The 14,389-nt window shown below is 35.9% G+C and overlaps 1 protein-coding gene across 5 annotated transcripts in view; it reads left to right on the top strand.

The window, feature by feature from the left end:
* The window catches only part of uhrf1bp1l (UHRF1 binding protein 1-like), a 42,030-nt gene that overhangs the window by 4,563 nt on the left and 23,078 nt on the right, over positions 1 to 14,389 (top strand). For all 5 annotated transcript variants that reach the window (XM_048154627.1, XM_048154626.1, XM_048154631.1 and 2 more), the window contains exons 2-6: positions 11,046 to 11,208; positions 13,013 to 13,051; positions 13,264 to 13,355; positions 13,908 to 14,097; positions 14,176 to 14,316. In XM_048154627.1, the coding sequence (XP_048010584.1) occupies positions 11,046 to 11,208; positions 13,013 to 13,051; positions 13,264 to 13,355; positions 13,908 to 14,097; positions 14,176 to 14,316 (625 nt within the window). The remainder of the gene's footprint in view (positions 1 to 11,045; positions 11,209 to 13,012; positions 13,052 to 13,263; positions 13,356 to 13,907; positions 14,098 to 14,175; positions 14,317 to 14,389) is intronic.

The following is a 14,389-nucleotide window of genomic DNA, read 5'->3' as shown; positions in this document are numbered from 1 at the left end:
ATGAACTCAAAGCCAGACTGAGAAAATATTTCCATCAGAGAATCAGTGTTATTCTTTAGACCAGGGTTAATCTGAAGCGATAGTTCACTCAGAAATGTCATTATTTACTCACATTTGTGTTGTTCCAAACCTGGAAGAGCTGCTGTTTTTCATATAATGAAAATAAATGGAGACCAGTCACTATTCACATTCACTGTATGGAAAAGAGCATCTTGATAAACTTCTCCTTTTGTTCTCAATGGAAGAAAGAAAGTCATACTGGTTACTAAAGACCTGAGGGTGAGTACAGTAGAGGTTATCATTTTTGACTTAATATTTGTGTGACTTGATTTTGGTTAATTTATTAAACTAAAGTAACACAATACTCGTTGTACACCTTCACATGTTTCTTCTTCAGGAGGAATAAACTGTTTTAAAGTGGAACATTATGTAGAAAATCAATACACACACAGGAAAAAGGCAGCGGTCTGACTGACACAATTGAACAGATGCATTCCCAGGTGCATTTTCTACAGCACTTCAACAGAAACTGTCATTTACAGTGACTGTGGTTTGCCATTGATCAGGTTTATTGCAATAGACCTGACAAGCAACATGTGGCTGTTTAGCAGCTTTCAGTCTATTATGTTGATAATGGTTACTCCTAGTATAAAAGTCACTTCCTGTTACTCCGGGACTTAAACAGAATCAGGTTGCAGGGTTTGTTCCACATATGGAGGCCGAGGTTTCACATCACTGTAGTGTGAACTGAAATGAAACTTAAAGCACCACATTGGATTTTTTTTTTTTTTTGCTTTTTTCATCATTTATCCAAAATGAGGTTGTCTGATCTGCAAACACACACAGCTTCAGAGAATGTCTTCAAATGGCTGCTTGTGGAGTTTCCCCTTGATTCAACTCTTTGTTAGTTAAACTTTGGTGTTGTAGTTTCACAGTCTTCGAAATAAGGAAATGCAGATCTAGGCCTAGATATTTTTTGAGATGAAGTTGATGGGTTGTGTTGTCAGTCTTAAGAAGTGTCAGCATAATGAAGCTGATTTAACATCAGTCTGTATTTAATGTGATACAATAAAAAAAGCCCTGTACCATGCAATAATGGCATGAAATGCCTCTCTATTAAGTTACCTGAAAGTAAAACTAATTAAAGGGACAGTTCACCCAAAAATGAAAATTCTGTCATTAATTACTCACCCTCATGTTTTTTTTTTTTCATGTGTTTTTTGTTAATTGAAATAAAGTTCAAATAAAATGTAAATATTAGATGACAATCTTAAACTAATAAAAAAAGTTTGTTAAAATTAGGGCTGCACGATTTATCACGATTAAACCACACGCGATTTGGCAGAGGCTGTTATTATTTTATGCGCAGCTTGTCAGAGCTGTACGGCTCTGTGATCAGTAGTAAATGCTTCTCCATCTGAAAGCCAGAGGGCGCTCTTGTGCAAAAACTCCAAATATGCCCTGCCGCAGAAGAAGATAACACGTCATATCGCTGTAGCTGAAAAAACAGAAGATTGAAACGCTTTGATTAATTAAACATGACTAATAAACACATGACTGCCTTATTCTGTGTAAGAAGCCACATCATCTCAAAGAAGGACGCTCAACTGTCGTTATGAAGTGAGTTTGGAGTGAAAACATGTTAATTAATTGTTGTCTTTTGTTGGATAAGATGTTAATAAATGCTTCTCATGTCTGGAAAGATGTTAAACTCGCAATGCTTTCAGATGGATTAGCATTTGGAGTCATAATTCACTGACAAGCTGCGCAAAAAAATAAAAAATCGCAGCCTTTGCAATTTCATAATCGCACCAAGAATCGCATTTAAGCGATAATCGTATTTAAGTTCAATGTTATTTTTTGTATCATGTGATAAATCGTGCAGCCCTAGTTGAAATACTAAAATTACTAAAGCTAAAACTGAAATAAAAATTAAGCTACATAAAAAATATTTAACATAAAAAAAAATTTAATAAAAAGAACAAACATGCATAACATTTCTAAAACTTAAACTAAATGAAAAAGTAAAGCTTATTCAAAATATGAAAACATACTATAATAGTATATAATACTAAAATGCGGTCTGCATGCAAGACAAACATACAACGCAACCTTTTTAGTAAATCAAAACCACACAGCACAACCAGTGTAGCCTGATTTACGAAATGATTGACTTTTAAGAGTCAAAAAGCTGCTACTGGTTTGAATCAGTCTGAAACACTTGTATAATTTACAGCATTAGCGGATAGGACAATTTCTTTAATTTTACCAGTATACCCAAATGAATCCGAAACTAATCACAAATGAAATCACAAAATTACTGCTGCTGTGTTGTGTCTTCCGAGAAGTTAATGATAATAAGTTTTTATTGGCCATATGCCTAGTAGGTCTATGTTTCTATAGCAGGCGGCTTAATTCTTGACTATGACATGGGTTGATCAGTGTTTATTGGTCATAAAAAATAGCAATAACGTCTTCTGTCTGGAGGAAAGCCCTTAATAATGTAACCGTCTGTTCTCTTTTACCGCTGCTGTGCTGTTCATCCTTGCTTCTGTCGATGTTATCGCCATGCCGACCTTCCTCAGGTTCTGTCCCTCAGCTGTTGTTCTCTAGCGACTCCCATTGGATGCTGATTTTTTTTTTTTTTTTTCCTCCCTAGAATTCATCCATGCAACCTCTTGGGGCTGGTCTAAAACCCTGTGCTGAGATGCATGATGGCACTTTGCTAACATTGCACTTGTGTTTGTTTATGTGTGTATCATTGTGACATTTGCATAGGGTCTGTGAGGGCTTTTGTCATCCTGTGAATAACTGCTGCGTTTGGGCTATTCAGAGCTCTCCTTCTGTGTCCTTGGCATAAAGCATTAGATTAATAAGTCACCATAACTGGGACATAATCTCCTTCAAGCATCTCATTCAAGAGATGCCCACACTTTGAAATTCATCCAGTGAGTGCAGGGATCCAAGCTGCTATTGTGCTAGATATGATTGACAAAATACAGAGAATTTGTCACTTGTAGAGTTGTCAAAAGTACCGATTTCGGTACTGAAATTTAAAGGTGCCCTAGAATTTAAAATTGAATTTACCTTGGCATAGTTAAATAACAAGAGTTCAGTACATGGAAATGGCATACAGTGAGTCTCAAACTCCATTGTTTCCTCCTCCTTATATAAATCTCATTTGTTTAAAAGACCTCTGAAGAACAGGCGAATCTCAACATAGCACCGACTGTTACGTAACAGTCGGGATCATTAATATGTACGCCCCCAATATTTGCATATGCCAGCCCATGTTCAATGCATTACACAAGGGCAGGACGTCTGGATGTGCACAGCTGAATCATCAGACTAGGTAAGCAAGCAAGAACAATAGCGAAAAATGGCAGATGGAGCAATAATAACTGACATGATCCATGATAACACGATATTTTTAGTGATATTTGTGAATTGTCTTTCTAAATGTTTCGTTAGCATGTTGCTAATGTTCTGTTAAATGTGGTTAAAGTTACCATCGTCTCTTACTGTATTCATGGAGACAAGAGAGCCGTCACTATTTTCATTATTAAACACTTGCAGTCTGTATAATTCATAAACGCAACTTCATTCTTTATAAATCTCTCCAACAGTGTGTAATGTTAGCTTTAGGCACGGAGCATAGCCTCAAACTCATTCAGAATCAAATGTAAACATCCAAATAAATACTATACTCACATAATCCGATGTATGCATGCAGCATGAATGACGAACACTCTGTAAAGATCTATTTTGAGGGTTATATTAGCTGTGTGAACTTTGTTTATGCAATGATAGAGTCGAGAGCTTGGGAGGGGGCGGAGAGCGCGAGCAATTAAAGGGGCCGCAGCCTGAATCGGCGCATTTCTAATTATGCCCCAAAATAGGCAGTTATTTTGAAAAAAATCTATGGGGTATTTTGAGCTGAAACTTAACAGACACATTCAGGGGACACCTTAGACTTATATTACATCTTGTAAAAAAAAAAAAACGTTCGATGGCACCTTTAAAAAATATGAAAACGCCTGGTTTCAAACGCTCCTGTGTGTATCTTTGTAAGCGCTTGGTGAACAGATGACATACTTGGTGAACAAAATTACCCAACTGGCTCAACCTAGCATTGTTTTTAGAGTGTAAATTTGTTTTTATTTTTAAATATCCTGTTTCACTTGAAAAGTTACATTTATGGATGTAAAATGATTTATAAATGTTGTTTCATGTTGACTTTAAATGGCTTCCTATATTCACAAACATGGTACCAAGACACCAAAAAGAGAAGTTTATACAAATTTGAACACTTACGGTGCCTACAGTAGTGGGACGTCTTGTCACAATGTCACAGAAGACACTGTATCTGTGAGCTCATTTCCTGCAGTGATGCTGAATCATAATGCAAATTATGACATTCTAATCGCAAAAAGCTATTCTGCAATCAGTATAGTTTATCAGTATTTTACAATAACTTTGAATGTGCCTCATCCATCATTAGGTTAATTGTTTATGCTTTCAGCTGCCTAAACAGTAGTACTTTCCACTCCGTTTAACACATTTGGTCATATTAGCGTTCTGCAAAATTAAGGCCATAAATTAAGCGCTGAAAGAATATATATAAAAAGCTATGCAGATCCTGTGTAAGTCTACTCGTTCTTCTATGTGATTTCAGTCTATGGAGCTTTGTGCATATTATGTGATAGTGGCTATGAATGAGTGTCTGTCCATGTCACAGTGCTGTCTTGTGTTGTTTAGACCCAACACCACCCTCACGTCAGTTCAGCAGTGCTGGTATCACCAGGACAGAATGTGTTGACTGTTATAACACTGTTCATTTTGTAGCAGGTTGATTTATCGGCTTTCAATGACCTTCTTGTCATCTAGGATGGGGCAGTAAATGGCGGTCATGCAATGGTAAAAATGTGTGAACTTCACACTGGTTTTGATCTTCAGAGCCTCACTGTGTTTTCAACATTGAAATAAGATCTGAGTTCAGTCCATTAGCACAAAATAAGATGCATTACTACTAGATGACCCAGGTGTAGTTGAATCAAGCCCACCTGAATGATGTCACCTGGCTGGCACCTGTCCGATCTCTTCACTGTAGTGGTGGAGCGTTCTGACCCGATATCTGATATATCAGGGACTGAAGGTAGGCCGTGTCTGAATGAATATTTAACCGTTCACAGAGCACAGCTACGTAACGCAGAGGCCAGACTATTCACGTTTCATTTTGAACTGGCTTGCCTATCGAAGCTGGCATGTTTTCACACACTTCTCATCTTGTGTTTGCTTTTGTTTCACACTCAGAGTGATGAACAAACCCACGCAGTGGTGGTTTAGTAATTCACACCACAGTTCTGTGGAAACTCCTCTGCACGATTCCATCACGATTCCACTCTTACTGTTTTTCCCCTCCTCAATACTTTTATCTTCCAAAAAAAAAAAAAAAAAAATGAATTTGTCATATTTAAATGCGTTCTGCATATTTAAGGCCATAAATTAAGTGCTGAAAGAATATATAAAAACTATGCAGAGTGTTAGTGTGAGTAGATTAGGGATGTGTCACAATTTTCGAATATTTGATTAGTTGATTTAATTATAGAATATCGAATAGGTTGTGCGATTATCATCTTAAAAAAATTCCCAGACACATTAAACAGACACATTAAAATTAATTTTAACATAAGTGCCGTCATTCAATCTGTTCACAATATGTTATAACGCGTTTAGGCAGCCTAAAATCATTATGGCTTGAGGTAGGCTTGCTGTGATAGGCGGTGTTCAGCCACACCGGTATCATCACTTGCCCACCGCGACACCGCCACCCACCGCCGTTTTTATTTTATTTTTATTTATTTTTTTATAGTAATAAAAATGATTTAGTTCAGTAAGAGAACAGACACTACAATTAAAGGTCCCGTTTTTCGTGTTTTTTTGAAGCTTTGATTGTGTTTATAGTGTGCAATATAACATGTGTTCATGTTTCGCGTGTAAAAAAAACACAGTATTTTTCACATAATTTACTTACCGGTATCTGTATACCGCTGTTTCCACTGTCATAAAAACGGGCTGATGACTTCCTTGTTCTATGAAGTCCCTCCTTCAGAAATACGTAACGAGTTCTGATTGTGCCAGCGGTTCCTGTGTTGTGATTCGACAGCTCTGAGCGCACCGTGCCCGGAAAAGTCACGCCTCTTACCATAACGTGGAGATGCACGCGCTCAGTGTTATTGTAAACATGTCTTTAATTTTACCCTATCAATTTAAGCCGGAATCAGACCCGGTGATTGGACTGCGGGATGAAAATAACAGCGTTTCGACAAACACACTCTACAAACGCAACTCTTGTGTATTCCTGTGGGCGGAGGTTAGTCAAAAAACTGTTTTAGTGACGTCATTAAAGAAGGAAGTAGAGGGATGTAGTTCAAACTGGCCGTTCGATGTAGGCGACTTCTGTTAAATAAAATATCTCGCTTGGCATTGAACTTTGAGCTTTAAAATTTTACAGATTTTATTTATACTCTAACAACAACATTACACACTAACTAAAGTTTGAAACATGGGATCACGAAGAACGGGACCTTTAAAATCTAAATGTGTCTACTCAATTCAGCGCGAGCCGAACGAGAGTCGCAACAGTCAGATTTCTCCTCACTTCGCCTCACTCTTGACTGACAAGACGACGGTGGAAGTTTTGGTTTCAAATCGAAATGTAAGAGCGTCCATTTAAATGGGTTTGTCATTGTACTGCTTTGTTGTTGTGTTTTTTTTTTTCCATTATCATTAAAAATAACAATGAACCCAGCATTCAAGCAATCGCCGCTACCGAATTGGCACTAATTTGAAAGCGAAAGTAAAGGCTCACTGCCGCACGGGCGTTCATAATGGTGCGGAGAGCGAGCGTTCTCAGTCTGTTCCGCACCGTTATGAATGACCGTGAAAAAAAGATTGAAAGCGTGAATGGTCTCTCTCTCTTTTCGTTTATGTGTGTGTAGCCTATACATGCGTGATGCGTGCATGCAGGGGAGGGGTGCGATTTTCGAATAATATTCGAATAATTCCCGGCGATTTTCGAATATTATTTTTGCTTGAAATGCCCATCCCTAGAGTAGATGCTACATACCAAATTTCGTGCAAACTGGACAAACGCTCTAGAAGGAGTTCGTAAAAGTAGGTTTTTCGGAACATTCAAAATGGCGGAAAAAATTTCATGACAGAAATGAAATCGAATCAGCATGAGTAATGGAATTAGAGGAAAAAGGAATTTTGTTTCTAGGACTTGCGTGTCAAAAGTTATGAGCATAAACATGAGTGAATATTTGAACTGTTGGTGGCGCTAGAGAGTTTGAGGTAGAGACTCCAAATTTGCTATGGTAACATTTCAGACTGTCCTCTATCAGTGTGTCAAATTTCATAACTTTTTACCATATGGTTCTTTGGGCTGCCACAGACTTGTGCGGAAGAATAATAATAACGATTATAAACGATTTCATTAGGGGTCTTCGCCCCTTCAGTGTTTGACCCCAAACCAACAATAAATTTTGTTTTGTTTCATATTTCTGTTGTTTTTTTTGTATTTTTGTTTTGTGTTTTTATTTATTTTTTCTATTTAATTTATATATTTTTAAGTTTAATTGCATTTCATTTATTTATTTTATTTTTTATTCACTTTTTAATTATTTTTGTTCTATTTAATTTATGGTTAATTTTTAATTTTTTTTATTCATTATATTTATTTTTGTTTACATTATTTTTTAAATTTAATTTTATTTGTATTAATTTATTTTATATTTAATTTTTTTATTATTTTATTTTATATTTCCTTTGCATTAAGCAGAACTATAAAGAGAGATTTTCCGGAAAATGAGTGCCACGGCTTCCGACCTTTAGACACTATCATCCTTATTCAGTCTTCGGAAACACAGACGCTGTGAACTTTTATCCTCTATCTTTTTATGAACTAAAGTATAGTTGTTTCTAGGTTTCCAGGTCAGTGGTTACCTCAGTGCAGTTTTACTCTTAACTCTTAGTTGCCTTTTATATGAGAAGCTTTGAAGTTATTGAAGTGGTTATTAGTGTTTTGTCACACAGTAATTAGGCTTTTATAATCTTCTTGTAGTCCTTTATATAGAGCTCTTTATTTGATTCTGTTGGAGTGAAACAGGATTAACCGGCCATCTAAGGCTATTCACTCAAACACAGATTACACCTAGTCAGGGACCTAATTACACATTTAACGGTGACTCAAAGGAGCAATCATTTTAAGTCTAGCTTTCAGTTTAATCTGTGTCAGAGAGAAAAGTTTGCTGTGGCTAAACTGCGACTCTTTGTGCTTTTAAACTGGGCTAAAGGTCAAATAAACAGGCCATCCAACATCTTCAAGCTATTCACGACACACCATAACATTTTTTGCCCAGACTAGCATTGACCTTGGCCACATCATAGGATTTGAGTGACCGGTTTTTCCACACCCTGACCTGTTTGTGCCATTAGCCCGCCGAGTGAAAACAGCTGAAGGAAATGATAACAAATAAAAGAGTTCTGTTATCAACGTCAGCGCAAGAGCCAGGCAGAGAACATTGCTCTTGCGGGAACACTCTTAAACATTAACTGAAAAATCAATCAGCTCAGAAACAGAAAGTCACGGCCATGCAGAGCTCTCGTCACGTTCTCCGGGTCACTGATGCAGATTCGGATCCTCAAGGTTGCTATACATTAAAGTTTAGCATCAGAGAACGCTCTAAATGTATTGATTTCGTTGTGGATGGCATGTCAGCATTACATAGATGAAAAACTTAGCCTGTCTGTGACCTCCAAATGCAAATGTAGCAGTCGTATTAATTTTAATTGTTTATGGAGCCGCATTTTCACCCATGAGATGTTTTTTTTTTTTTTTTTTTTTTTTTTGCATCTTTAGTTAAAGTGTTCTGCAATGGGAGCATTTACCCTCCACTTGATGGATTGTAATCCCATGATGGAATGGATAGATGGATGAATGGATGAATAATTAATGATTAGCTTCCCATGTAAGACAAATGACCGCCAATAGTTTTGGATTGCCCAAGGCTGCGGTGTTAAATGACGTAAATAATTATCTCTGACTCCTTTATTCATTAACCATCAATTTTACAGAAGCAGCATGTCCGTAGGATGAAATCAGACAAAATGTTATGATAAATCTTACTTTACATTCATAGTACGTCATCATCTTATCGGAAAGTTCTGTTTTCTGTTTTCAGATTGAAAATTCTGATCGCCCCTGCACTGTGTACTTTAATCAGTGAACTGTCATTATTGAACTACTTATTAAAGGGTTAGTTCACCCAAAAATGAAAATTCTGTCATTAATTACTCACCCTCATGTCGTTCCACATACGTAAGACCTTCGTTCATCTTCAGAACACAAATTAAGATATTTTTGATGAAATCCAATGACTCAGTGAGGCCTCTATTGCCAGCAATGACACCGAACTTCTCAAGATCCAGAAAGGTACTAAAAACATTTTTAAATCAGTTCATGTGAATACTACGGAAGAGGATTAGGGCCAAGCAATAATAAAAAAATAAAACCATCTCGAGATTAAAGTTGTTAAATTTCGAGAAAAAAAGTCGTTAAATTCCAAGAAAGAATTCGAGATAAAATGTTGAGAATAAACTCATTAAATTATGAGAAAAAAGTAATTTAATTACGAGAACAAATTTATTAAATTACGACTGATTTCTCGTAATTTAATGACTTTATTCTCATAATTTAATGAGTTTATTCTCATAATTTGAGTTTATTCTCAACATTTTATCTCGACTTTTTTCTCATAATTTAATGACTTTATTCTCAACATTTTATCTCGACTTTTTTCTCGAAATTTAACGAGTTTTTTCTCGTAATTTAATGACTTTATTCTCAACATTTTATCTCGACATTTTTCTCGAAATTTAACGAATTTGTTCTCGTAATTTAATGACTTTTTTCTCGTAATTTAATGACTTTATTCTCAACATTTTATCTCGACATTTTTCTCGAAATTTAACAACTTTTTTCTCGTAATTTAATGGCTTTATTCTCAACATTTTATCTCGACTTTTTTCTCGAAATTTAACAACTTTTTTCTCGTAATTTAATGACTTTATTCTCAACATTTTATCTCGACATTTTTCTCGAAATTTAACAAGTTTTTTCTCGTAATTTAATGACTTTATTCTCAACATTTTATCTCGACATTTTTCTCGAAATTTAACGAGTTTTTTCTCGTAATTTAACAAGTTTATTCTCAACATTTTATTTCGACTTTTTTCTCGAAATTTAACGAGTTTTTTCTCGAAATTTAACAACTTTAATCTCAAGATGGTTTTATTTTTTTATTATTGCTTGGCCCTAATCCTCTTCCGTAGAATACAGTGTTTCAACCTTAATATTATAAAGCGACGAGAATACTTTTTGTGCACCAAAAAAAACAACAACAACAAAAAAACACTTTTCAACAATATCTAGTGATGGCGCGATTTCAAAACACTGCTTCGAAGTTTTACAAATCTTTTGTTTCGAATGAGTTGTTCGGAGCTAAAGTCACGTGATTTTAGCAGTTTGGCAGTTTGATACGTGATCCGAATCACTGATTCAAAACAAGGCCTCACTGAGCCATCAGATTTCATCAAAAATATCTTAATTTGTATTCCGAAGATGAACGAAGGTCTAACGGGTGTAGAATGTCATGAGGGTGAGTAATTAATGACAGAATTTAAATTTTTGGGTTAACTAAACCTTTAATGTGTGGAAGTGTCCACGCACACACACTCAAACTTGCACAGCTCAGTGGTGGGTGGTAACAGCATGACCGCTCACCGGTCTGCTTGCTTGTAAAGCTGTAATTACAGTCAAGAGAAAGAGCCATTAAACCATAATGGAAAACTGCAATGTGTGTGCGTATGTTTTTTTTTTTTTTTTTTTTTTTTTGCCTCCCCTCATTCTCTTCATTCATCGTACTTATTATTCCTTCATTTCTCCCTGTTCCTCTTTCTCTCTCTCTTTCTCTTTTCTGCAGGTTTGCTAAGAACCTCTCCCCAGATAAGATTAATCTGAGCACTCTGAAAGGGGAGGGGCAGCTTACCAACCTGGAGCTGGATGAGGAGGTTTTGCAGAACATGTTGGATCTGCCCACCTGGCTCGCCATTAATAAAGTCTTCTGCAACAAGGCCGCCATCCGGGTACGAGACGCCATCATTATGAGTCCCTCTGACACTATAATCATAGGATCTGCTGTGAAGAGCTCTGATGATTGAGTTCAGCCCTCTAGATTTACACACTTGGGCTACATTCATATTTGTATAATGTCCATCCTATGTTGTGCTCGATATGTAGCTTATTGTTTATCAAACAGATTTTTATTTACTATTTTGGACAATATTGTACATTTAATTGTGTATGCTCTTTTCCCCAACTTTTTACTTAACCCTATTTTTACATGATCTTTGCCATCATGTAAACCTCACTTAAAGTTAATCTTTAAAAGGTAATAATTTAATAACACTTAGAAATTTAATAACATCTTTAGCAAAATTTCTGTGAAATTTTTGAAAAATGAATGGTGTCTAAATCTAGATAATGTTTAAAAAAGTTAATTTTTCAGTGTTTTATTTTTAATTACTTTTGACAAAATATTTAAAAAATGTGTATGTAAATCTTTAGCAAATCTCAAAATAAATATACATGTTTTGAATTGTAATTATAATATTATTAAATTCACATGTAGTGTTTAAAATGTTTATATTATTTTCTAGCATTTTATTTTTAATTTATTTTTACAAAATATATTTAAAATATTTTAAATTTAACATATATCAATTTAACATAACTTGATATTGTTTGTATAATAATAATACATGTAATTATAGTAATATTACTGTTTGTATTAATAATAATAATAATAATTATTATTGTTATTATTACAGTAATATTAATAATCTAACATTATATTACCAATTTTGAAATAATATTAATCATTTTTATTTTTAATACAAATTGTACACACACACGCACACACACACACATATATATATATAAATAGACACAATGGTTTTCATACAAAGATAATGATATTTACTATTCTCTACCCCTAAACATGATCTTCAAACAAACCTTTAATGATTATTATATTTGAGGCACAACATGATTTATGAATGTTTAAAATACTGAGGATCACTTCACTCCACACAAGTTGGTTTTACTATAATTCTGAGGACATTTTACGTAATTTAGCCCTCACAAGTATAACCAAAACTTAAGGAAATACAATAAAACCAATCCCTAAAAAGTTTGTGTTTATCTAGAGGCCTGCAGCAACATTATTAATACACAGCATCATAGATATGTGTACACACATCATATCTCAGAAAAGGTGCAGCAAACTTTAAAGGTGCTAAAGAGGATCTTTTCGTTGACTGAGAAACCAAAGACTGTTAGTGAGTTTTTGAAATGAGCGCATGCGTAAGAACAACCCCCCTCCTTCACAGCTCTTTTCGAGGGAACGCCTCCCAAAACTCGTGCACGAGTATTGGAACAGAGTGTTTGTTTACCACCGGCATTCGCTGTGTCGTGTTAGTGGATTCATTATGCCGGTCTCACCGCAGGTAACTCATAATCTGCAGTTGTTACTCCTGTCTCCTGACAAAAACATTGCATGCAGCGCCTGTGGAGTGTGGAAAGTTACTGGAGCTCTCACAAGGAACGTAATGGCAGTGATTGACAAGCCAGAGGGCCAATCATTTACGCGTTGATCGCGTAAATGATTGGCTGATGTTTTTAAGGCCCTACCTCATGCACAGATGATGTATATTAATATTATTCCTTTCACTGCACCTAATAAATAGTCTTTTATCAGTAAGTAAAGACAGTTTCAAGTAATATTGCAAAAATGTATAAAACAAAACATCCTCTTTAGCACCTTTAATTACAAAGGACAGTGTTGGATAAACTGTAAATATATTTTTCCTGTCTGTGTGTGCACCCTAGATCCCATGGACCAAGCTGAAGACTCATCCAATCACTCTGGTAATAACACAGTATTTTTTTTCCCCCCTAATTATAAATGTGTATATATTAAATAGTTTTATTTACGTTGTGTTTCATGTTTTGTTTTTGGTTGTGGTTCATTTAGTTTTTTTTTTTTTTTTTTGCATTGTTTTGTTTGAATCGCTGCTCCAATTAAAGGCAGTTACATTTTCTGCAGCTTAATTATTGAGGCTGTAAATCATTTCTTTCAGTCCTTGGATAAAGTTGTCATGGAGATGAGCACCTGTGACGAGCCTCGCCCTCCCAACGGTCCATCACCCATTGCAACAGCCTCGGGTCAAAGGTCCGTTTCAACTGATCGGCTCTCTCTTACTTGATTTGTATATCTTCTCCACTGCTTCCTGTTTTCATGGTTCCCTCTGTTATGGACAACCTGGATATGTATAAATTCAAGAGCCATAGAAAACAATATTTCTTTTTGTATTTGTTTTTGTTTGTTTGTTATCTGGGCTACATATTATTTTTTTGTGAGTGCTTGTTACAGTGTAAAACTTGTTCGCAATATTATAATATACAAAGTTCTGTCATGAAACTCTAAATGGCACAGGCTGACAGGTCCTTAACTCAATTTGTTAGCAATCACATTGTTATCTACATAGCGCAGCTGATTGGTTGCTGTGGCATTAGCAGCCAATGAGCTTGCTGCTTAACATTCAAATACTTGGCATCAGAAACCCTCCACCTTCCCCAGTTCCACCTGTATAGATCTTTTAAGGGGATTATTTCATGTATGTTTTAATTTGCAACAGCAGCATGTCTATAAATGTATTTGCAGTAGCAAGTCTGTATATTTATTTGTGGGGTTGTTTTTGTAATCTTATTCTCTTTTCATCAGTGAATATGGTTTTGCGGAGAAAGTGGTGGAGGGCATCTCACTCTCTGTGAACTCCATAGTGATCCGTATCAGCGCCAAAGCCTTTAATGCCTCCTTCGAGCTCTCGCAGCTCCAGGTATACAGCGTTAACACCAGCTGGACCACTGGTGACCTGCGATACACGCGCATCCTGGACCCCACACGTGGAGAGGTGACAACATAAATCTCTCTGGGTTTTGTTGAGGTCATGAGGCATGTGTTTCTATGCTAACCCTATGATGCATTCTAGATCCTAACTTTTAAGGAAGTGAGCTGGCAGATGATCAGGATTGAAGCAGATGCCATCCAGAACACAGAACATGAGGTCCTCAGAGCCCCCATACGCCTCATCACCAACCAATCAAGGATCAGAGTCACTTTAAAGAGGAGGGTAAGGATACACGCATACCTTTGTTACAAACCCTCAAACAGTAACATAGGTATAAAAATTTACAGAATTAAAT

Source organism: Megalobrama amblycephala, linkage group LG14, assembly GCF_018812025.1.
Source record: "Megalobrama amblycephala isolate DHTTF-2021 linkage group LG14, ASM1881202v1, whole genome shotgun sequence".
NCBI classification, from domain to species: domain Eukaryota; kingdom Metazoa; phylum Chordata; class Actinopteri; order Cypriniformes; family Xenocyprididae; genus Megalobrama; species Megalobrama amblycephala.
The sequence above is the reverse complement of the archived record's forward strand: the minus strand, read 5'-3'. Positions and strand labels throughout refer to the sequence as shown.